The 25,443-nt window shown below is 46.6% G+C and overlaps 1 protein-coding gene and 1 pseudogene across 1 annotated transcript; both read left to right on the plus strand.

The window, feature by feature from the left end:
* Positions 1-5,519, plus strand: part of LOC102143309 (RNA polymerase II elongation factor ELL2-like) — a 45,890-nt pseudogene extending 40,371 nt beyond the window's left edge.
* Positions 5,520-9,203: 3,684 nt separating this feature from the next.
* On the plus strand, positions 9,204-10,259 carry SMIM42 (small integral membrane protein 42). Its single transcript, XM_074040102.1, has one exon. It carries the CDS (start codon positions 9,442-9,444, stop codon positions 9,652-9,654), a length of 213 nt encoding a protein of 70 aa, XP_073896203.1. The 5' UTR covers positions 9,204-9,441; the 3' UTR covers positions 9,655-10,259.
* The last annotated feature ends 15,184 nt before the right edge of the window (positions 10,260-25,443 follow it).

A 25,443-nucleotide genomic window follows, 5' to 3' on the forward strand; every position in this document is an offset into this window, starting at 1 on the left:
TGAGAAAGTAGGACAGGAAAAGAGACTAGGAAGTGGACAGAAAAACATATCATGAATGTAGAGTTTATAAGCCCTGTGGTGGCATTTGGACTTATCTTAAAGGCAACAGGGACCCAAGTGATGGATTTTGAGAAGAGAAGTGGCCTGACTTATTTATGTGTATTACTCCCTTAACACTGAATAGTATATATGATAAGGGAATAAGACTACTAGAAGTAAGAAGACCATCGGTAAACTATTGTGGTGACCCAGGAAAGAACTGCTGAGGACTAGGAAGTGAAAGCTTGAACTAACATAGAAGCAGTGAGGATAAGGAGGAAGAGATGCATATGGGGAGGTGTTTCAGAAGTGGAATTGACAGGACATTGAAACTGAATCAATGCAGACAGTCAGGAAGAAAGAGCAGTCACGAATCCCACGTTCTTTGTTTTAGAGATAGGGTATGGAGGAGAAGCAGATTTGAATGAGAAGATAATTAGGGTGGGTTTGGGTGTGATGGGTTACAGATGCTTGTGGGAAGATTCAACTAGACAAGACAATGGGATGTTCCCTTTATGAGTCTGGAGTTAGGAGTGAAATCTGAGTAGAGATACATATTAGAGAGCCATTGGAACATAGGCTGTCACTGAGACCATGAGAATGGACGAGATAACCCAGAGAGGATCTCAAAAGATAAAGACTGTAGGTGGACACTAGGGAAACACCAAACACACAGAAGGACAACTGGAGGCAGGAGGCAGAGGAGGAGCTGAAGTAGGAGAAAAATTGTGTGGGCATGCCACCACTGAAGCAAAGAGGAGAAAGAGGTTTAGAGAATGAGGAATTGGTCAACTCTGCTATGTCAAGGTAGAATTGGAAAGTGCTCTTATATATGGAATGAAGTTGTTTATTGTTGGCCCTGGGAAAAATTGAGTGGCAAAGATGGAAGAAAAGTTGAAGTGGGCTTCAGAGCACGTGGGAGGGAGGGGATAGAGGCAGCACTTTTCAGGAAGCTTGGCTTTGATAGAAAGTAAGATAGAACACAGGAGCAAGGCAGTTGTTTGTTTGTTTGATGTTTTGGTTTGGTTTTTGTTGTTGTTGTTGTTGTTGTTTTTGAGACAGACTTTTGCTCTTCTTGCTCAGGCTGGAGGGCAATGACACGATCTCGGCTCACCACAACCTCCGCCTCCCAGGTTCAAGCAATTCTCCTGCCTCAGCCTCCTGAGTAGCTGGGATTACAGGCATGTACCACTATGCCCGCCTAATTTTGTATTTTTAGTAGAGATGGGGTTTCTCCATGTTGAGGCTGGTCTCGAACTCCTGACCTCAGGTGATCCACCCGCCTCGGCCTCCCAAAGTACTGGGATTACAGGTGTGAGCCACTGCGCCTAGCCTGGTTTGGTTTTTAAATAAGAGAGACTTAGCATGGTGTATTAGTTTTCTATTGCTGCTGTAACAAATTACTACAAACGTATTGACTTAATACAGATTTACTGCCTTACAGTTCTGGAGATCAGGAGTTCTAAAATGGGTTGGCAGGGCTGCATTTCTTTGGGAGACTCTGGGGGAGAATCTATTTCCTTTCTTTTTCTAGCTTCTAGAGTCTTCTTATATTTCCTTGGCTTGCATCCTTCATCAGTCTTCAAAGCCAGCAGTTTACCATCTTCCAATCTCTTTCTTCCTATCTGTCTCTCTCTCTCCCTACCCCTTCCCTCTCTCTGCTTCTGTTGTCACATTGCTTTATGTCTGATTTTTTAAAGAACCTTGTGATTTCACTGGGCCTACCCAAATAATCCAGGACAGTCTCCTCGTTTCAGGATCCTTAATCATATCAGCAGAGTCCATTTTATTATATGAGGTAACATATTCACAGGTTCTGGGGACTAGGATGTGGACATCCTTGGGGGGTTATTACTCGACTAACCACATATGGTGTCTCTGCCTGGCATATAGTAAGTGCTCAAAAATATTATTACAATAAGGATATTAACATTTCCATGCTGAGGAGAAACAGCCATCAGAAAGAAAGACATTACAAACATAGGAAAGAGAGAAAAACAGAGAGAGAGAGAGAGAGAGAGAGACTCTGAAAGAGAGAAAGCAAGAATCCCTTAGGCCAAAGGGATGGGGCCCCGACCACAACCGGAAGGAGGGACACTCTGGACACTGAGATAATGTACACGCAGCTGGCAATAATTTTTAAAACGTAGCATTCACTACATATTTGTTGGGCTGCCTTATTCCTCAAGTGCTCCTACACTAGTGAAAGATTATGATATCCCTGCCTCAACCTGACAACCCAGCCATATACTATTATTTAAACTCCCCAAAATTTCACCTCTGATTTATCATTGCTTCTTTCAGAGCTCCTGGCTCTTTCTCCTTGGCACCAAAAAAAAAAAAAAAAAAAAAAAAAAAAAAAACCTCAATAAATGTTTTGGGATAAATAAATTAAATTAATGAATTAATGAAAGAACAAATGAACAGCCTGGAGGACTGGGAGAACATTGACTTAGGGTGATCAGAAAGCAGTTTCTCAGTCTTCATTGACTTCTTCATTGCTCCCACCTGGGACAACTCCCTTCTTGTTCTTTAAGTTTTGTCTTTAAGAACAGGAAGGGGATGTGTCCCAGGTGGGAGGAATTCTTCAGAGATAGAAAAAGGAAAGAAGGCAGGGCAAAGAGGTATGTGGGAGTCAAGTGAAAACACTGGCTGTGGCCCAGCACAGTGGGTCATGCCTGTAATCCCATCACTTTGGGAGGCCGAGGCGGGTGGATCACTTCAAGTCAGGAGTTTCAGACCAGCCTGGCCAACATGGTAAAACCCTGTCTCTGCTAAAAATACAAAAATTAGCTGGGTGTGGTGGTGCAGGCCTATAGTCCCAGATACTCAGGAGGCTAAGGCAGGGGAATAGCTTGAACCCAGGAGTCAGGGGTTGTAGCGAGCCAAGATCACACCACTGCACTTCAGCCTAGGCGACAGAGCAAGAATTTGTCTGAAAAAACAAACAAACAAAAGCAACCAAACAAACACAAACCACTGGCTGAAGTAGTTGAACAGGTAATTAGTAGAGGGTACTACAAACCCCTAAGAATGAGTTTCCAATGATACAAGATACATTGGTGATAGTTGATAATACTGTACTATAAACTGGGAAATTGCTGAGAGAGTAGATTTCATGGGCTCTCACCACTTAAAAAAAAAAAAAGAAGGCTGGGCACAGTGGCTCATGCCTGTAATCCAGCACTATGGGAGGCCGAGGTGGGCGGGTCACAAGGTCAGGAGATTGAGACCATGGTAAAACCCCGTCTCTACTAAAAATACAAAAAATTAGCTGAGCGCGGTGGCGAGTGCTGTAGTCCCAGCTACTCAGGAGGCTGAGGCAGGAGAATGGCGTGAACCTGGGAGGCGGAGATTGCAGTGAGCCGAGATTGTACCACTGCACTCCAGCCTGGGTGACACAGCGAGACTCCGTCTCAAAAAAAAAAAAAAAAAAAAGATAACTGTGTGGGGAAGTGGACATGTTAATTTGCTTGATGGTGGTACTCATTTCACTATGTATCTATATTAAAGAACTATGTTGTACATCTTAAAAATACATTATTTTTATTTAAAAAAATTTTTTAATAAAAATTAGATAAAAAGCTAATGACTCTAGATTTCTCAGAGATATATGAACAGTACTACAACAGAAGCAGCATGAGAATAAAAAAAGCACTGTGCTGGAAAATTTTTTTTTAATCCTAAATTAAATGCTTGATTCTAGCACTAATTTCTGCATGACCTTGAGCAAATTACTCAGTCTCATCGAGCCTCAGTTAGCTGAGAGAACAAAGCAAGCTGATGCAGGTATAACAGCCCAGTAACTAGCGTAAGAAAAGAAATAATGCCGGTGGCTCACGCCTGTAATCCCAACACTTTGGGAGGCCGAGGCAGGTGGATCACCTAAGGTTAGGAGTTCAAGACCAGCCTGACCAACATGGTGAAACCCCTTCTCTACTAAAAATACAAAAACTGGTCAGGAGTGATGGTGGGCACCTGTGATCACAGCTATGCAGGAGGCTGAGGCAGGAGAATCGCTTGAACCAGGGAGCCTGAGGTTGCAGTGAGCCGAGATCATGTCATTGCACTGCAGCCTAGGCAACAAGAGTGAAACTCCGTCTTAAAAAAAAAAAAAAAGAAAAGAAAGAAAGAATGCAATAAATTATTGCTGTTACCATCTCTCAGAGTTGTTGTTCTAAATAAAACACCATGTCAAAGCACCTAGAAAATCATCTTAGTGGAGGTTCGGTAAACTTTAATCTCTTCTCTTCCACATTAGAAATTTAAACTAAATGCTCTCAAGGGATGAGAGACACTGGAAGCTGGGAGGCTCTTGGAACTCTGTTGCCATCATCAAGGTGAGAAAACTCAGGGCCTGGTTCAGAGTCCATGGAGGACTCAGGTATTTGACGTTTAAGTGGTTGGTACATAATGTTTCCGTTTTCCACCTTAATATATAACGTGTCTCTTTTTCTCGTCCAAGTTTTGGACCAGTGGAGACAAAGAAATGAGGCAGAGGGCAAAACTCCCCTATACTGATTAAAAAAAAAAAAAAAACCATGGTGGACTGACTCACCACCCAACATAATTATCAATGAAAAACACAGGCCTCTCACTCCTGGGGACATGCCCCTGGGAAATATACAAAAAGCAGCAGGTGCATGGGGTGCTTTCTGCATCCTGGGGCCAAGAGTGACAGCCAGAGCCTAGAGAGGCCAGGAGTGTTTGTTTGTTTAATAGGGTTTCTGCCCCAAGAAAGAAAACACCAGAAATGTAGAGCAAGTGTTCCCCCAACGGCATGTTCTATTTCTTTTTTTCTACTTAGGCTTCCAGATACAGCCCTCTAGGTCATCCAGAGATGCCAGCCAGCCCTCACCAGTGGTCAGCTTTTCCTCAGTGGAGTTGTGGGTGAGCCAGTGGAGCTTGCTCTGAAGATACTAGAGGGAACCAAAGCTGTCTGGCCCTTCAGTGTGACTCAGTTTCCAGACTCTATCTCTTTAGACATAAATGAAGAATAAGTGAACCTTGATCTCTTTGACGGTTGGTTCAGGGGATGATGTGTTGTAGGGTTTTCCCACAGGTCAGCAGGCCAGCTGCCAGGGCCAGAGCCCCATCAAAGAATCCTCAGTGCCAGCCGGAAAGAATGATGAACTCCTCGTCTAAAGGGAGTCTGGGGCGACCAGTCAAACCATGGCCTCATGAGAAGCAGCTGACTAGGGAATGAGAGAGGAATACAAAAGACAAGGCACTGCAAAGTCAAGTCTGGTTGGGGAGAAGAAATCAATATGCCTGAAACAGGGAACCAGAAAGGACTCAGACAAAACTGCTAGCAAGTATGGAGCTTCTTGGGGTAGGTGGTGAAAATATTCCAAAATAAGATTATAGCAATGTTTTAATAACTCCCTGGATATAACAAAAAACATTGAATTGTACACGTTAAATGGATGAATTGTGTGGTCTGTGAATTATATATCTCAATAAAGATGTTTTAAAAAGAAGACACAGACTGGGCACAGTGGCCCACACCTGTAATACCAACACTTTGGGAGGCTGAGGTGGGCAGATAGCTTGAGCCCAGGAGTTTAAGACCAGCCTGGGCAACATGGTGAAACTTCATCTCTGCAAAAAATACAGAAAAAAAAAAAAAAAAAAAAAAAAGCCAGGTGTGGTGGTGCTACCTGTAGGTATGGTGGCATGCACCTGCAGTCCCAGCTACGAGGGAAGCTGAGGTGGGAGGATCACCTGAACCTAGAAGGTTGAGGCCATGCCACGGCACTCCAGCCTGGGCAATAGAGCAAGATCCTGTTAGTGTGCCAATAATTGTGTGACTTTAGTCACTTCCCTTCTTTATGCTTCAGTTTCTTCATCTCTTAGGTGAAGGAGTGGGAATAGATGACTTCTCTAAGGTTCCCGTATTAACTTCCTGGGGCTGCCATAACAGATTGCCACAAATTTGGTGGTTCAAGGCAACAGAAATTCATTCTCCCACAGCTCTGAAGGCAAAAAGTCTGAAATCAAGATGTAAATACCTCTGGAGGGAGGCTATAGGGGAGAATCCACTCCTTGCCCCTCCCAGTTTTTGGTGATGGTTGTCATTCTTGGCTCGTGGCCACATCTCTCGGTCTGCTCTGTCTTCTCCTTTGTGTTCTGTCTCTCTCAAAACTCCTTTCTCCTTTCTCTTAGAAGGATACATGTGATTGTATTTAGGCCCTACCTGGATCATCTAGGATAAAGTCCTCCTCTCAAGATCCTTAATTTAATCATATATTTTGCCATTTCCATGCTCTAGGGAATTGATATAGAGATCTTGGAATTGGGGGTGGGGGGCAATTTACTTGTAGATCTTTGCATGTTATAAGAGAGTGAGGGAACTGACTTGAGAAAAATTGAACTACCTTATTTTTCCCAGATACCCCTTCTTCACTTCTCTTCACCTCCATCCTAGATCGTATTTAAAATAACTTACACTTGTATTGAATTTTATGGTTTGAAAGTTATTATGTATTTATCATCTCATTTTATTCTCATAAAAACCTATAAATTCAGTATTATCACCATAATTCCATTTCTGATGAGTAAATGGAGGCTCAGAGACACTAAATGACCTAACCAAGGTCACTAGCATGTAAAGTACTAGTGCCCAGACTCTGATCTGAGTCCTTGGACTTCAAGTCCTGTGACTCCCGCACTGCCATCATTTGCCTGACCCTTGGTATAGCACCAAGGGGTTCTACACAAAGAAGAGTGGATGTACTTGGAGTAGATTCACTTCTTCCCATTCCTCCTGCTAAACTAAACACAGCTAAAACCCCTGGACATTATACATAAAACTAACATAAAAAGACGGAAATGTGTGGAAAAAGCAGCAGACTGACTAGCAACCTTGGAACCTTGATTTTGGAACCCAAGAATTGAATGGTAGTGAGTTCGAGGATTTTCTGTTTATCTTGCATATCCTGAACTAGGTGCTAGAGAAGCAGCCCAGAAATGCCAAAGAGCATGCACAAAATAAGGTCCCAAGAAAAGCCTGCTTGTTCTCTTCAGCCAAAGCACTAGGAAGGCAATTCAGGAAGGCAGAAACTTTTAGAGAACAGCTGCCCTACTCTAGCCAAACACCATGGAAAAAAATCACAGCCCCACCACTGCCCCTATTAGCAAAGGCCAAGTGGGGAGCCTAAACTTCCACCTTTAATTAGCTGTAAGGAGGTACCCTCCCCAGACTCCATCCCTCAGCAGGGTGTTATCAGACAATATGGAGTGGGAAGCTGGGACTTTCATCCCTATCAAGAGGTAATGAGCTCTCTATCCAGCAGCAGTAACAAGGCACCCTTCCAACCCTGCCAGGGCGAAGTCAGAGGAGGCCATCTGGGAAGTCTGGAATCCCATATCCACCAGTAAAGCACCTTTTTCCCCACTCTGGGTAGTCAAAGGAGGCTAAATGGAGAACTTGGACCTTCACCCTTGCTTGGCATTAGCAAAATGAAACCCCCTCCCCTAACAGGCATGGAGTCAGAGGAAGCCTGCTAAAACAGATTCAAGTAAGATCCAGAGTCTCATAACACCCAAAATGTCCAGTGTGCAATTAAAAAATCACACATCATACCAAGAACCAGGAAAATCTCAACTTGAACGAAAAAAAAAAAAAATCAGCAGATGGCAACACCGAGATGACACAGATATTGGAATTATCTGACAAAGATAAGAATACACTTGGCACAAAAATATAAAATCTTATTGACTAGAATCTAAATGGAAATTTTAGAACTGAAAAATATAACCACCAAAATAAAAAAACCTAATTGGATGAGTTCAATCGCAGAACAAAGGGCACAGAGAAAAGAATCCATGAACTTGAAAATAGAACTGTAGAAATGACCCTAGCTGAGCATGGTGGCTCACACCTGTAATCACAGAACTTTGGGAGGCCTAGGCGGGCGGATCACTTGAGGTCAGGAGTTCGAGACCAGCCTGGCCAATATGATGAAACCCCATCTCTACTAAAAATACAAATATTAGTCGGGCATGTTGGCGTGCGCCTGTAATTCCAGCCACTCCGGAGGCTGAGGCAGGAGAGTCCCTTGAACCCGGGAGGTGGAGGTTGCAGTAAGCCGAGATTAGGCCACCGCACTCCAGCCTGGGGGAGAAGAGCCAGACTTCATCAAAGAAAAAAGAGAAAATGAAATGACCCGAGCTGAAGAACTTTAAATTGTGTAAATACACAGACTTTCCTTATCTTCTTGAGTTTTCTAAATTGTTTGATGGCTGAAGCAAAAAGTATAACATAGCCTGAATGCAGATCTCAATGTATATAGATGAAATATTTAATACAATTACTATCATAAGTGGAAAAACAAGGGACTTACAAGAAGGTAAGGTTTCTACTTTTGTATTGAAGTGATAGAATATGGACATCAGCAGATCTTTTTTTTTTTTTTTTTTTTTGAAACGGAGTCTCACTCTGTTGCCCAGGAGTGCAGTGGCCCCATCTTGGTTCACTGCAACCTCCACCTCCCTGGTTTAAGCAATTCCCCTGCCTTAGCCTCCCGAGTAGCTGGGATTACAGGCGCCCACCATCATGTCTGGCTAATTTTTTTGTATTTTTAGTAGAGATGGGGTTTCACCATGTTGGCCAGACGGGTCTCAAACTTCTGACCTCAGGTGATCTGCCCACCTCCGCCGCCAAAGTGCTGGCATTGCAGGCATGAGCCACCGCAACCGGCCAGATCTTTGTGGTGATAAAATAGTTCTGTTATCTTGATTGCAGCGGTGGCTGCAAGAATCTACAGGTATGATAAAACGGCATAGACTACACATTGTACCAATGTCAATTCACTGGTTTTGATTGTGTACTACAGGGCAACATTAGGTGAAGAGTACACAGGACATCTTCTTAGGATCTTTGCAACTTCCTGTATGTCTAAAATTATTTTAAAATCAAAAAGGTTTTCAAAAAGAGGACCAAAAAAAAGAATAAAAGAGAACTGAAGGGGCATCATCACAGGCAACTGGGGAACCCCCTTTTCAATCTGGAGGCAATACGTGAGGGGAGACCGTGCTCAGAGAGCACAGGTTTCTGGACTAGAACCTTTGGTTCAGACCCTAGTCTCACCCTCACCCTCCAGTGACATCACCAAGCCCCAGAAGCCCCACCGACCACCCGGAAGTTTTGCTAACAGAACTATCATCTGTGTTTGTATTGGAAGCAGTTGTTTGGCCTCGCTGAGCAAACGTCTATGCCTTCTCCATTACATCCGAAGGAGAATAGCCCCATGTGAGGAACGGAATCAGTAGATGTTTGGTCGCTGTACCACATCCACTCCTGGGATATAACAAGAGCAAGCCCAATTCTCTTGGTGTTTTCTTGGTGGTGTGGGCAGTTGGCTTGCACCATGTATCTATCTCAGCTCTTTCTGGAAGCTTATGTCCTCCCCACAACTTCCAGCTTTCTTATGGGACAAGGGTACCCTCACCACTGCCGTATCTAATCCTGCTTACCTGGTAAACGTTCTCTTCTTCTTTACACCCCTGATGACTCTGGTCACTGTACTCATCTTGGTCTGGAAAGTAACCAAAGACAAAAGCAACAAGAACGGAGAGACACACCCAAGAAAGGAGGCAACACGGCTGCCATAAAGATCTGGATCTCTTGGTGGGGATCCCACTGAGGTGAAGACCTGGCTGTACAAGAGGCAGGGCCACTGGAGCTGTCTCAGAACCCAGAGCCTGGGGAGCCAGAGCTGCTTTAGCCACCCTATCCCTCCATTGCCAGATGTCCCTCCAGGCCTCATTTCCTTCCTCTGCCACCACCCCTCTTATAATGCACTCCTTCTGCGCTTCTTTGGCTTGTCCCAGCTTCTGAGTTTGAATGTCTTTTGTGTGTGTGTGTGTGTGTGTGTGTGTGTGTGTGTGTGTGTGTGTGGATCTTCAAGACTGAAATAGTAAATGGCCCTTGATTTCTGCACTAACAGAGGAAAGAAACAAGTACATAGAAAAGTAAAAATTGATTACAAAGCCTAAATTTTCCTCTATAAATTGGGCATGGGCTGACCGTGGGATATTGAAATTATTGGGAGCTCACAGCATCTCAGCATCTCAAGTTATATGACGAAGCTATTCTGGAAGCTCATTTCCAGAAGATCCTTGAAATGAAATGGCTCACTCTATGCTGAATTGTAGGCACACTCCTTCCTCCTCTTCACTTAATGCTGGGAGTAAAAAGTATTTTTTTCTTAAGAAATGACTTGAAGTACCATATACTTTTCTCCCTTCTTTTCTCTCACCCTCCAACTTAGTGGGTTGACAAAATTTTAAAATATCATATCCTAAAATGATCATTTTTCTTTTTCGTTTTTTGTCCTTTCAGAATTTGGAGCAAGTTAACTCCCTTTTCAAATGAAATCCAAATTAAAGAGGCAGTTTTTTGAAAAACCAAACTCTTATCCAATTCGGGTTGGGTTACTCTAGGGAGGATTTGACCTGAAATGAATGAATATTTTTCTAGGAGAAGAACCTCTTTGACCAGCTCTATTGTTAACCCTTCCTTTTAGAAGCATCATATCAGGTGTCCCCTTGCCTCAACCCGCACACGCATTTGACTCTGGAAGTCTTAAACCAGGGCCCCTTCCCTCTAAACCTTTCCCCACCGCTTACAATCATGGAACTGTGTTTGGCCACTGGAAGAATAAGTCACTCTGGATGTGAGGGCCATGCACTCTGCATCTCAAAGCATGGGTCACTCTTTCACCTCCACTTTAGCCCACAGAAATTTAGAAGCTTGGTCCTTTGGTGCTGTAGTCCTTTGGTTGCTACCAGACCCAAGGGGAGTCCAACCCAGTGAGGGCTCTTACCTGCCTCCTGGAGTGCCTGTTGACAATGGTGGTGGTGGGTGTTGTTTCTGTGGTTGACCAGCTTTGGCAGAAACAAACCACCAAATAGCTGGTAGATGAAACTGAAAAGCCTCATGGCTGAGAAAGACATAGCCCGGTTGCCTCTGACAGCTGAGGCGCTCTTTATTAAAGGCCACTCGCATTCCTCCCAAGCTCGCTATCTTACTCCTTCTCAATGGAGCATGGTGTGCTTGGAAAATAGTGTGTGCTAGGGGTGGGATGCGGAGTGGTGTCTTGACGTGAGTGGGCATGGATTCCATGCCTCTTCTTGTTGGGCAGGAGTTTCACCAAAGGTCTATGCATGTCTTGGAATTGGTAGAAAGATCTTCAGCACTCCTAACACTCTTCAAATCTTTCTTTCCTATCATGCAGATGCCTCTATTCACCCAGCAGATATTTACTGAGCTCTTACTGTGCACCAGACCCTGTCCTGGGTGCTGGGGATACAAGAGTAGCAGGAAGGTGCCCCATCTTCTCTCTCCTAGAGCCCATACAGCACAGTGAGAGAGACAGATGTTAATGAAATAATTGCATATATGATTTTTAAATTATAAATGGAGAAAAGTGCTCTGAAAAAGGAATCTGGCTTTACGAGAGTATATATGAAAGGAATCTCACCTAGACAGAGAAGATTTACCTGAGGAAGTAATGCTTGGGCTGAGAACTGAAGGGTGAGTGGATGAGAAACAGATGAGAGGCAAAAGCAGAAGGGCCAGACCCCCGGAGAGAGAGACAGCACCGGCCAAGGCCTGTGAAGAGAGCAGTCAATGAGATAGAAAGGTGGTCAGCAGTTCTGGAACACAGAAATTGAACACAAAAATAAAGCATTATGAGGCTGGAGACATAGGTGGGACTGTATCCCACAGAACCCTGGTGGGCAGTAATCACTGGTGACTGAGCTGTGGAGGGGGTATGGGGATAGATCTCTAAGGCTCCTTCCAGTTGGTGCATTTCTGCATTTACCAGTTAGGTGCATGTATTAAAAGACTCCTGGCCAAGTGCTGTGGCTCATGCCTGTAATCCCAGCAGTCTGGGAGGCCGAGGCGGGTGGATCATGAGGTCAGGAGATCGAGACCATCCTGGCCAACATGGTGAAACCCAGTCTCTATGAAAAATACAAAAATTAGCTGGGTGTGGTGGCGCATGCCTGTAATCCCAGCTACTTGGGAGGCTGAGGCAGGAGAATCGCTTGAACCTGGGAGGCGGAGGTTGCAGTGAGCCGAAATCACACCACTGCACTCCAGTCTGGCAACAGAGGAGACTCCATCTCAAAAACAAAACAAAACAAAACAAAACAAAAAGACTCCTGGGCCAGATTGTTTCACTCTTCCCAGGGACTCAAAGTTCCCCTCTTCGCATGGAGCTCAGAGCCATTTCCTTCCATCCTCCAGGATTTAGTTACTCCCTAAACTCCTCAAACCCCCCTACATTCTTCTGTTTCTACTATTGGGACTTAATGGCAAACCAGCCAGACTGCATTCTAAGCTTATGGCCATCAGATGGCAGCAAAAGATCAGCAAACCTGATCCTTGTAGCAACCGCAAAGGTAAAGGGATTCAGCCGGATAGTCAGTCCCTCCCTCCACCTCCATAAAGGACTATAATCAAGTCGTCCACCATAATGGGAATCGCTTTTCCAGAAGATCTCCTGGGCTGGAAATTTCAGAATTTTAAAAACATGTATTATATATTGAGCATCAATTATACACTTGTTCTTAGCCTATGGTATCTTTTTGCTACCTAGCTATGCTGTGAAAAGGGCATTATCCCTCCTATACAAGGAAAATTGAGGCTCAGAGCATCAGGGAGGCTGGTTATCTGTTCAAAGGCCCATAGCAGAGCCTGTATTATTTTCCTCTCCCATGCTGCTCCCTGCATTCATCATGGAATAAGACATCCTCAGCTTTGAGGAAGCTCTTCTTTCTCTATCAGAAATCATTTTGCTCTAAAATGCTGCTGGCATGAGTTTATAATATTCTCTTTAGGGAGATCCTCTGCCAGGGATGTCTTGTGTCTGCCTCCCTTGTCTCCTATGGCTTTTCTCCAACACCCTCCTAGAGGTCTATTGGCAGCTCCAGCTCCTGTACATTCAGGCACCAAGTCAACAAGCACTGACCATCATGAAGCAGCCAGTGAGCAATGGGCAGCAGAGAGAAGGTGGTGAAGAGCAATGAGATGTTAATCCCTTCTTTTTTTTTTTTTTTTTTTTTTTAGACGGAGTCTCATTCTGTCGCCCAGGCTGGAGTGCAGTGGCACGATCTCGGCTCACTGCAACCACCACCTTCCAGGTTCAAGCGATTATCTCGCCTCAGCCTCCCAAGTAGCTGGGATTATAGGCACTTGCAACCACGCCCGGCTAATTTTTGTATTTTTAGTAGAGACGGGATTTCACCGTGTTGGCCAGGCTAGTCTCAAACTCCTGACCTCAGGTGATCCACCCGCCTCAGCCTCCCAAAGCGCTAGGATTACAGGTGTGAGCCACCATGCCTGGCTGGATGTTAATCCCTTCTTTGAGGAGCTTTCGTTCCAGATGTGGCTAAGGGCTTCCCTTGGGCTAACAGCAGCCACAGGCGGTTTCTGAGACAGGTCAAGGATGGGGTGTTGGCATTCTAGAGCCTGAAGGGCCCTTGTGGGCTGCAGCAATCAGGGAAAGCATCCTGAAGCAGCTGCAATGTTAGGGAAACAGCCAGGATAGACTTAATAGTGGAAGGGAGTTCACGAGGCATGACAAGGGGGCAGTGAGCCAGCTGCATGATGCATGCAGGCGAACAATGGGGAGTCAGGTGAGAAAATAGCACCCACCCATGGTAGAGACCTTGCATATCAGGCTAGGGTGTTCAATTTCAAGTTAGAGGGAGCCAGGGAAGGAAAGTGACACATGAAATAAACAATCAAGGTTAATCTGGCATGGTTGATGAATAGGAATAGGGAAAAATTAAGAAGATAGGCTACAATGCTATAGTTTTATCATAAAGGTTTCCAAAGTTTATCAAAAACTTTCCTAAGTTTCCTAATTTCTCCCGATTTCTTACCCTTTGGTAAGAAGATAGGCTAAAATGCTATAGTTTTATCATAAAACGTTCCAAACTTCCTGGTTTTGTCCTGTTTCTCTGACTTTGCCTGTTGTATATTTTCCACCTGAATTGCCCTTTTGTAAACATTTCTCTGCTCAGTAGTTTTTTGTTTTTGTTTTTTGTTTTGTTTTGTTTTTGTTTTTTGAGACAGAGTCTCACTCTGTTGCCCAGGCTGGAGTAGAGTGGTGCCATCTGGGCTCACTGCAATATCCGCCTCCCAGGTTCAAGTGATTCTCATGCCTCAGCCTCCCAAGTAGCTGGGATTACAGGCGTGAACCAAAACACCTGGTTAATTTTTGTATTTTTAGTAGAGATGGGGTTTCACCATGTTGGCCAGGCTGGTCTTGAACTCCTGACCTCAGGCGATCCGCCCATCTTGGCCCCCTAAAGTGCTGGAATTACAAGCATGAGACACTGCGCCCAGTCTGTTCAATAGTTTTTAAAGAGTGTGTGTGGAGAGGTAAAAGTTGAATTCAAAGGGGTCCATCTTCAGAACTTTGTCAAAAAGCAGGCAATAGCAATAAGGACCTTTGCTCACTCCCATGTTTCTAACTTGGAGTGCCAGCTGGCTGGGTCAGTAGCTGAAACAGGTGATGCCACAAACTGGGGGTGGGGTGAGAAACTTAGAAAAGTTTGGGACTCACAGAGCTGTCTTCTCATGCGATTGTGAGATGCTCTCTAACTGTTCCAGACCACTGAAGCTCAAAAACTGTGGATTCCCTAAGTGGGCAGGGGCAGCAGCCCTAGAATCAGCACTGCCCAGAGCTGCCATCATCCAGACAGACTGATGGAGTGTCAGAGCCAGAAGGTCCTTGACCCACCCAGAATTTCACTCTCACTTTACAGAGGCCTCTGGTGCCCAGAGGGGGCAGGTGGGGGAGGCCTGAGTGTGGAGGCGTGGCTCAGAGAAACTGGGAGTGGAATACTGGCTCCACCCTTCATACCAGCTGTGCATCCACAGCAAATACATACCAGCTGTGCATCCACAGCAAATTACCTAAGCCAGTGGTTCTCAATATACGGTTCTGGGATCCCTAGGGATACCCCAAGACCCTTTCAAGGGATCCATGAACTGGAAACTGTTTTAATAAAAATATTGATATTTTTCACTCTAATTTCATGAGTGTACAGAAGAGCTTTTGAAAGACTACATCACGCATTTTAAAGAGATTTGCCAACATGTAAAAACACTGTCATTCTTCTTTCCAAATGTTATTTCTGTTAATATATAATAAGTTTATCATAGTTATTTTTACATGAAATAAGTATTTTTAAAAGTTTAGTGCTAATTTCTTTTTTTTTTTTTTTTTTTTTTTTTTTTGAGACGGAGTCTTGCTCTGCCACCCAGGCTGGGGTGCAGTGGCCGGATCTCAGCTCACTGCAAGCTCCGCCTCCCAGGTTTACGCCATTCTCCTGCCTCAGCCTCCCGAGTAGCTGGGACTACAGGCGCCCGCCACCTCACCCGGCTACTTTTTTGTATTTTTTTTTTTAGTAGAGACGGGGTTTCACCGTGTTAGCCAGGATGGTCTCGATCTCCTGACCTCGTGATCCGCCCGTCTCGGCCTCCCAAAGTGCTGGGATTACAGGCTTGAGCCACCGCGCCCGGCCTAGTGCTAATTTCTAACAAACAGAAGCTCTTTGGGGTCCTCCACAATTTTTTTTTTTTTTTTTTTTTTTTTTTGAGACAGAGTCTCACTCTGTTGCCCAGGCTAGAGTGCAGGTACGATCTCACCTCACTGCAACCTCCGCCTCCTGGGTTCAGTGATTCTCCTGCCTCAGCCTCCTGAGTAGCTGGGACTACAGGCATGCACCACCACGCCTGGCTAATTTTTGTATTTTTTAGTAGAGACGAGGGTTCACCATATTGGACAGGCTGGTCTCGAACTCCTGACCTCGTGATCCACCTGCCCAGCCTCCCAAAGTGCTGTGATTACAGGCGTAAGCCACCGTGTATGGCCTGGGATCCTCCATAATTTTTAAGATTGTAAAGGCAGACTTGAAAAGTTTGAGAACCGCTGATTTAAACTCTTTAGTTTAAATTTCCTTATCTTGCCGGGCACGGTGGCTCAAGCCTGTAATCCCAGCACTTTGGGAGGCCGAGGCGGGCGGATCACAAGGTCAGGAGATCGAGACCACAGTGAAACCCCGTCTCTACTAAAAATACAAAAAATTAGCCGGGCGCGGTGGCGGGCGCCTGTAGTCCCAGCTACTCAGGAGGCTGAGGCAGGAGAATGGCGTGAACCCAGGAGGCGGAGCGGCAGTGAGCCGAGATCGCGCCACTGCACTCCAGCCTGGACAACAGCGTGAGACTCTGCCTCAAAAAATAAATAAATAAATAAATAAATAAATAAATAAATAAATTTCCTTATCTTATCCATCTCTTTATCTGTAAAATGGACACAACACTTACCTCACAGGATAGTTGAGGCTTTAAAAAGACACCTCATATAAAATGCCTAGGCAAGGTTTTTGAAACACTGCTTTCTCCAACATCAGCTCAGAGCAGTTCTTGGCTTTCTCTGGCATTCAGAGTCAAGATCTAGTGTCTGGGAAACAAAACTTTGTGAAGGGACAAAGATGCTTTCCTGCTGGAAGCCGAGATCTGCGTGCACAAGGTCCCATCTGTACTTGGGGAAGACCCCTGTGTCAAGAGCACCACACAGTGAGTGACAGTCCTTCTAGACACACCACAGTAAGGTGCCTATCGGCAACAGCTGAGTTCCCAGAACCTGTTAGCGCACCTGTAGCTCACCTCTCTCACCACCTGAGGGCAGAAACCCCGCACAAATAGAACAGCAGAGTGGGCTCAGGACAAAAAGCAAAATAAGCTCCTCCGAAAATGGTCACTTCCAGAACAGGAAAAGTCACTTCAGATAATGTGTCCCTTAAACAGCTGTTTTAGGAGCTGTGACATCTTCCAACTATGAGTAAATAGGGGCAGCTGACCCGGCTATGGGGATGATAAACACCAAGAATAGGGGAATAGGTGACACATCCATGCAGAGTCCCAGTTACCAGTCTTCCTTTAAGCAAGAATGATTTTCATATTGTAATGCCTCCCCAGGCTTTTTTTATTTATTTATTTATTTTTAATTACTGCTGCCTCCACCCCCCGAATCTCCTGAATGAGTCTGTCTCTTTTTTTGAGATGGAGTCTCGTTCTGTCGCCCAGGCAGAGGTGCAAAGGTGTGATCTCGGCTCACTGCAACCTTCGCCTCCCGGGTTCAAGCGATTCTCCTGCCTCAGCCTTCCGAGTAGCTGGAATTGCAGGCATGTGCTACCATGCCAGGCTAACTTTTGGCATTTTTGGTAGAGACAGGGTTTCGCCATGTTGGCCAGGCTGGTCTCAAACTCCTAACCTCAAGTGATCCACCCGCCTCAGCCTCCCAAAGTGCTGGGATTATAGGCATGAGCCAACGCCCCCCAGCTGAATGAGTCTGTCTTAATTCTAATTAGATACTGGAAGGAGTCAGAAGATGGACTCCTAGACTGACCCGGCCACTAATTCCCTGTGTAAGTGAGCTTCAGTTTCCTCCTGCGTAAAATGGAGAGGAAAAGAAATACACACATCTCATAGGATTGTAAGGAGCTAAGGAAATAGACAGAAAGAATCTTTGTGAAGTCTAAAGTGCCCTTCAGTATTTCTTACTGTAACTGTCCCAGGCAGGAAAAGCTAAATAGTTACATCCTTTTTAATATATGCAGAAAAATCAATATGCCTGGCTTGGGTTCAGAAAGGAGCAGTGATTTAGCAAGAGCATGTTCCTTGGAGTTTAGTTGGTCTCCTTGATTCAATTAATGCTCAATCCGAGTAAAATGGTTCTAGAAGACAGCCATACAAATGTGATTTGGGAAAAACTGTACTTTCCTGTTAATAATAATGAGTGCCTATTTAACACTTTAGAGTTTAAAAATGATTTCACCTACATTATCCCAACTCCTTCTAAGAATACTGAGAGGAAGCTAGTCTTCTTTCTACAAGAACAGGCTCAGAGAAGTAAAGTAACCTGCTAAAGGTTTCAAAGCAAGTCAGAGGTGCAGCCAGATCTGCTGAGTCTAAGGTTTGCATTCTTTCTACTGTTCGACCCCAGAAGACACCACCTCAATTCCCAGTGAGATGATGTGGGCAGCTCTAGTCACCACTGGCTTTGTACAACCCAATTTACCCAGTCTGCCAGAGGAGAACCAAGAGGGCCTCTGACCGCCACTCCCTCATCCCCAGTAAATGCCACTGTTTTTTTCATCCCAAATGAATGGTAACCCTGCCTTTCTCTTCAGCTTGAAGGGGCTGCCACAGCTCCTCTGAGGCCGGCTCCCCACTGCCACCCAGACAAATATCCCAAGCAAGGTTTCCTCACAGCTGTGCCACAGTGAGCCACACAGGAGGTATTGCACAGTGTGGAGGAGTAGGGGAGCAGGGCAAGCAACTGAGTGGGCAGAGGAAGAGCGGGACCCGAGACACCCTGCCCAGGGAGGCGGAGGTCACAGAGGATCAGAGTCAGGGGCACTGAAGGATTTGAGCCCTGCTTCCAGTGCTTACCCCTTAGGGCTCTTGGACAGGTCACCACCCTGGGCCATAAAAATGGTCCCAGGTCCATAAAAATGCCCTATATATTCCAAAAAGCTCTTTGGAGTAGAACAAAGCAAAAGGTAGGCACACTTACTGTCAAATCCTCTCTGTCTGAAGAAAGGCTTTACTTGATCTCCCCAAGTATCTATTCCTTTAAAAAATACCTCTAACTTGTACTTTTAAAATTTACATTAACATGGATTTCAACCAGTTACTTCTACTCTAAACCTGGGATCCATGGATATGTTTTGAGGGTTCTTAGTACTTGGATGGGAGGATGACTAGATTTTCACTAACCTCTGAGTGAACTTAGTATGTGTTTATTACAAGCCCCAATAGTATTAGCAATACCTATGTCTCTGTCACTAATAGAAATCAAAATGTTTTCATATCCTATCAGTTGTTGTAGTCTCTTGAAATATTGTTTATACTCATCACAACTTGGAAATTATAGTAGTTATTAGATCTGCCACTAGATCTGACTATTGAATGCATTGTTAAAGAAGGCAGTAGATTACTATGTCACAAATTTGCTTTTTGATGCTTTCAATAACGTATTTCAGTAAAATTGGCTTTCTTTGTAATCCTATATATTTCAGCTTCTGCATTTGGGAACACTGTAAGGGGTCCACAGGCTTCACCAGACTGCCAAAGGGGGCCTGGGCACAGAAACAGTCAGGATCCCCTGACCCAGAATGCCCCTCTGAGTCCTCAGGGGCCGGCCAAGCCCCCAGCACCAAGCTCCTCTGTGTGCAGCGGGACAATGGAGGGCCGAAGGATGAGCCACCTAATTTCTTGAGCTCCAATAAGTACCAAGAGTTGCATTTCGTTTAATTCTCACAAAGATCCAAAAAGATCTCAAGAGGAAGAAACTGAAGCTCATCAGGAAGTGAGCAACAGCTACCCCAGCCCACCCCCTTCCACTCTGCAGTCAAGGGTCCCGCCTCCCATTCACCACCACCTCCACCCCCCACCGAACGTAGAGCCCCATCTGCTAATGGTGAAAAATCTGGGAGTTAGGTACAACCAGCTGTGTGTCTGGGGGCAAGTCAGTCGACGTCTCTGAGCCTCTAAGTCCTCATCACCACAATGATGATAAACGCGTCCATTCCACGGGGTTTTATTGTGTGGGCCCAACAAGAAAGCATGTGCAAAGAGCACAGCGTGGTGCCTGGGACCTACAGGCTGGCTCCTAAAAACTGTCATCACTATCACTATCATAGAGCAGGCACTGAGTATATTGCATGTGTAGCTGCATTACAGTCCATTTTAGAAATTATAAGCAATCCTAAGGCCTCTCTCCCACCTCCAACAACGCTAATCAGAAATAGCCAAGACTTTGTTTTCTTTCTCTCTGGGCATTCATGACTTCTTAGAAACCAAATGGACTTCCCCTCCTCCACAGCAAGGAACACGCTGAAAAGATGAAAGCTTCAGTGGCAGGGCCTGGAAGAGGGGAAGGTGGGTGGCCGGCTCCAATGCGGGTATCAGCACCCCTGGGCTCGGCTGAGCTGAGTTTCTTCCCGCAAGCTCGCTGGGGGCCCAGGGGAAGATGGTGCCGCCGTGTCTCTGCGTGCTCTTGTGTCATTTATTTTCCTGCATGGTTGCAGGGAGGTGGCTGAGGTTTCACGAGCTGTACCTGACAGATAATTACACGAAGACAAATTGTGTCCTGCCTTACCCTTCTCCCAGTATGGCAACCTCCAGACTGCGTGTGTTGGGGATGGGGGTGGGGGATGTGGAAGGCAGTGGGTGCTGAACTGTGGGAGGGCAGGAGCCGGGCCAAGCTGGCAGCAAGCTGGGGCAGACTAAGGAGTCAGGAAGAACTGGGGCGAGCTCTAACTGAAGCACAAACACTTCTCGGGACTGAGTAGTGGCTCCCTTAAAGGATGACAGACGCAGGGGGCGCTGGTGCCTGGTTCAAAGTTGTTTGCTTTGCGGGAAGCCAGAACCAGAACCAGAACCAGAACCAGATCACTCAGGGCTGTGCTGCCCCGGCACAGGATTCTCTGCAGCTCCCCCTGGGGGAGAAGCAGTGCAGAGCGTGGAGGAGCCCAGCCCCGCTCCTGGTCCTGATCTAGGAGCTGACAGAATTCTAGTTTCTCACCAGGTTTCTCTCATGCCCTACATTCCTGCCCAGACTCTTTCCACTCCTACTCTCTTCTCCCTGATCCTTCCCATTTTTGTTATTGTTGCCTAGTAAGATTTTTAAAAAATGTTCCTGGGTGAAAACCTGAAAGATGGTATATATAGCCTCCAAACCTACCTTTTAAAAAAGAAATTCAAATGGTAGTTATTTTCACTGTAATTTTTTTTTTTTTTTTTTTTTTTTTTTTTTGAGACAGAGTCTCACTCTGTCACCCAGGCTGGAGAGCAGTGGTGAATCTTGGCTCACTGCAACCTCTGCCTCCAGGGCTCAAGTGATTCTCCTGCCTCAGCCTCCAGAGTAGTTAGGATTACAGCCACGTGGCACCACGCCTGGCTAATTTTTGTATTTTTAGTAGAGATAAGGTTTCCCCATGTTAGCCAAGCTGGTCTCCAACTCCTGACCTCAGGTGATCTGCCTGCCTCGGCCTCCCAAAGTGCTGGGATTACAGGCATGAGCCACGGTGCCAGGCCTTCACAGTAATTTTTAATTTATAATTGATTTATGTTGACCAACATAGACGCTAACAGAAATATAGAAATAAATCAAGTCATCAAGCCTAAAAGCATATTAAGCTTTTTTTTTTTTTTTTTATTTAGAAAAGCAGACTGTTCGAGCCCAGAGATGCTAAGATTTTAGTTTTAAATCCTCCCAAAGCTGAAGGACAGCCTCAGCTTCCTCATCAATGAAATGGATGAGGGAGGGCTCTTCCTGGGTGCAAGGCACACTACTTCATTTACTCATTTATTCATGGAGCATCTGTTAAGCACCAATGGAATGCCTGGCACTAGGCATGACATAATTTAGTCTGTATCATCAAAGAGAAAAGTTAAATATGTAAGGGTCTTCTGGGAGGAGCCACCAAGGCAGGAGTGATTGATGTCGTCCACTGAGGGGGTCAGGGAGAGCTTCAGTGAGGAGGCTTTGTGATCAATACTTATCTCTTGGGCCATTTTCTTTAGCCCAGAGCTTGGCCTCTTCTAGTCCCTCAAAATAGATTGCTCCCTGCCAGACTCCCTCTCTCACTATATCTATATAATGTATCTCAGTCTCTCGCTCATCCTCCCCTCCGGCTTTCTCTGAAACCCCAGGCAAGATTAGCAACCCATCTCTGCTCCCACAACCCCACACAAACGACCTTTAGCTCACGGTGAAATTACCTGGGGTTGTATGCGGTCCCCTATAAGACCCCTGGACCTAAGAGCAGGGAGGGTTTCCTCCTTCCCGAGCTGCAGGACCCACTCCAGCACAGACCGGGTTCACAACCACAGCTGAACTGACTGGGCCTCTCCTTGAATCAGTCTCCTCTGGCTCTGTCCTTCCTGCTCTCCCTCTCCACTCTGTCCTCCTTCTCCATTTGGCTTCTGCTCACCCTCCGCTCTCCCTCTCTGCCACGCCTCCTCCCTGCTCCTTTGTTCTTGTTAAGATCTGTAACTGAGGAAAGATTCTCGCTCCTCGTCAGGCCCATTCATTCTCCTCCCTGGCCTAGGCCGGCTCTCTTTGAAACACTTCTCTCGCTGTGGTCCTGTATCTTCTCCAGGCTCCTCCCTCTTTCCCCAGAGCTAGGGGCTAAGCTTTCACAGGTGTTCCCAAGCCCCACCCAGCCTCAGCAGCAACCCCATTCCTGCACAGACCCCCACCCACAAATTCCCATCTAGGCACAGCCGAGTCCATACACATGCCCATTCCCTAACACAGATGTCATTGTGCACACAAGTGCTCCCATCCAAACATACATACCTGGGGACCGTCAGTCTTTCAGTGAGGAGCCACTTCTGCACTCCTAAAAAGGGGTAAAGGACATGGATATCTTGAGGGTAAACCCACAAGTTCTTTGGAGGACACCCCCTGTACTACTGAAAATTCCAGGAAACTTCAAGGAACAGGGTCCTCAGATGTCAACAGGTTTGGAGGAGATTCAGCACAGAAGGACAAGGTCCCCCACAATACAGCTCTTCCCTACATTGAAAGCCATGTGTCCTGGAGGCTCCTGGTCCAGTGGTCCCTGGTCAAGGCTTGGCCTGATCACTGCTCCTCAGATGTCTTTCTTCCAACCAGCACAGGTCCTTCTGGTTCTGTCTGACACCCTCCCAGCTCCTTGCTCCCTGAGAGCCTTTCAACTTCTTCTGCATTGAGGATATCACCTCTGGAGTGTCCTGAAGCTCTGGGCATCAACTCCCAACCCAGTCCCCATATTCTTCTTGTGGCTCCCCTGACATTCCAGCCCAGTCCCTCTTGTCCAGATCCGTTAGATACACACCTACCCCAAGCCTTACCTGCTCCTCTTCCTTTCCTACCCCAGCCTACTCAACCACTCTCTTCTCAGAGAACCTTCCTAAATCCACAGACACAGAGGACACTCTCTTGTTGGGATATTCTCCTTGGTCTCTACCCCTAAAATAGTCATAGATTAACATAGCTGTAGACTTCTGAGTCCATGGAATACAACCTCCTTATTTTATAGAAAAGAACTGAGACTTGAGAGATGAGGTAAGTAACCAAGGGCCCACAGCTCAGTCATCTGTATGTAAATGGCATGCTGCCACTCACTCCGTTCAGTGCTCATACACCTTTATACAGACATCTGCACAGACACTCATCCATGGCCTGGTGTGATGGTGAGAGTATGGGTGGGGGGTGAGAGTGGGGAATAATTCTTCGTGGGACTCCTGGGAGACAGGCTGAGTCTCCTCAGTTCTTCTTAATTTTCATTTATTTGTTCATTTTTTGAGATAGAGTCTCGCTCTGTCACCCAGGCTGGAGAGCAGTCTCAGCTCACTGCAACCTTCACCTCCTGAGTTCAAGTGATTCTCCTACCTCAGCCTCCGGAGCAGCTGGGATTACAGGCACCTACCACCACGCCCGGCTAATTTGTGTACTTTTAGTGGAGATGGGATTTCTCCATGTTGGCCAGGCTGGTCTCGAACTCCTCACCTCAGGTTATCTGACAGCCTCGGCCTCCCAAATGTGCTGGGATTACAGTAGTGAGCCACTGCGGCCGGCCCCTGGCCCCCTTTTCCAATTTTTTATTTTATATTTACTGACTTTTTTTGAGATAGAGTCTCACTCTGTTGCCCAGGCTGGAGTGCAGTGGCACGATCTCGGCTCACTGCAACCTCTGCAGTGAACCTCCCAGGTTCAAGTGATTCTCCTGTCTCAGCCTCCCAAGTAGCTGGGACTACAGGCGCCTGCCACTATGCCTGGCTACTTTTTGTATTTTTAGTAGAGACAGGGTTTCACTGTGTTGGCCAGGCTGGTCTCCAACTCCTGACCTCATGATCCACCCGCCTCAGCCTCCCAAAGTGCTGGGATTACAAGCATGAGCCATCATGCCAGGCCAATTTTTAAAATTTTTGTGTGCACTCCTCAACTTCTTTCTGAGCCTTTCTGGGAATCTTACAGCTGGGAAGATAGTCAACTGGTCAACTGGATGAATCAGTCACCCCACACCCCAAAGATCTCCCCAGGAGATGCTGGCCTGGCTTGGCCGTCTTCGGATCTGTCTCTCTGTTTCTCTCTCTCAGCTTCAGGGAAGGAAACATTTCTGGTGAATAAGGAGGCAATGGGCGAGACCTCAGGAGAGAAGGTTGTTCATTCTAGGAATCTGTCTCAGACAATCTTCATCACCCGGAAACGATGGGAGGGGTGATGGGGGTGTCTTTCTGTGGGCAAATGGACAAAGGCCAGGGTCGGCTGAGAAAAAGGCAATGAGGAGACCAGAAGGAAAAGGAGAGATGGCCTAGGACAGGCAGGGAGCCAGCTAAGTTTCCGCCAGCCTGAGTTCCGTGAAGGAAGAGATGCCTATTTCAGTCATCTCTGTATCCCTCCTGCCTCCTTCCTCATCCCCAGGTCCCCAGCACTAAGGAGAGAGTGATGCGGGGGAAGGGATGGGGGCACCCAACGAATATGAAGCTAAAAGACAGGGGAAATGGCAGAAACAAAGGACAACCCTTAAGATGCAAACAGTGGGGGCAGAAAGGAAGAGTAGAGACGTGGAGGCGGCAGAAAGGCGGGCCACGGCTCAGGAGTTACGGAGGAGCAGAGGAGGGCAGAGGAGGGCAGAGGAGGGCAGAGGAGGGCAGAGGAGGGCAGAGGAGGGCAGAGGAAGGCAGAGGAGGGCAGGGGAGGGCTCGGCCCGCGGAGTCTGCGCTCCTCCCGCACCGACCTCGGGCTCCGGGCTGCCGCCGGGGGGCGCCGGGTGCATCCTTCGCTACCCGCGCCCCGGCCGCGCCCCGGCTCGCGCCTGGGCCCCGCCACACTCCAGCAGAAGCCATTACAGAGAACAAACTACCTTCTTGTCTCCGAGATGGGTCCCCCGGGAGGAAGGCAAATTGCCTGCCTCGTGCATAATAAACCAGGCGTGGAGAGCAGCGCGGAGGAGGCCGCAGCCACCACCGGGCAGGCAGAGCCTCCCGCCCCCACGCCCCGCCCGCGCCGGCCGAGCCCCCTGCGGAGCCGGCGGCGCGCAGGTTCGGATAATCTCAAAAGGCTTGGAACACCGGGCTGCTTCCCGGTGCCCCCATCCCTGCACAAGTTTGTGCCTGTAGGCTTATCCCAGGAGAACCACACCAAGCGCTCGGTGCCTTTGCCCGGGATGGCTTTCTTCATGAGAGAAAGCCGGCTGCCCTTCTCATCCTTCTCGGAGGTTACAGTCTCACTTTGAATTCGGCAGTCAGAAGTAATCGCTTCCTCTTCCTGCTAAGGTAGTACTTTGTTCAGACTCCTAGTATTTAGCAATGACATCACG

Source organism: Macaca fascicularis, chromosome 1, assembly GCF_037993035.2.
Source record: "Macaca fascicularis isolate 582-1 chromosome 1, T2T-MFA8v1.1".
Taxonomy (NCBI): Eukaryota; Metazoa; Chordata; class Mammalia; order Primates; family Cercopithecidae; genus Macaca; species Macaca fascicularis.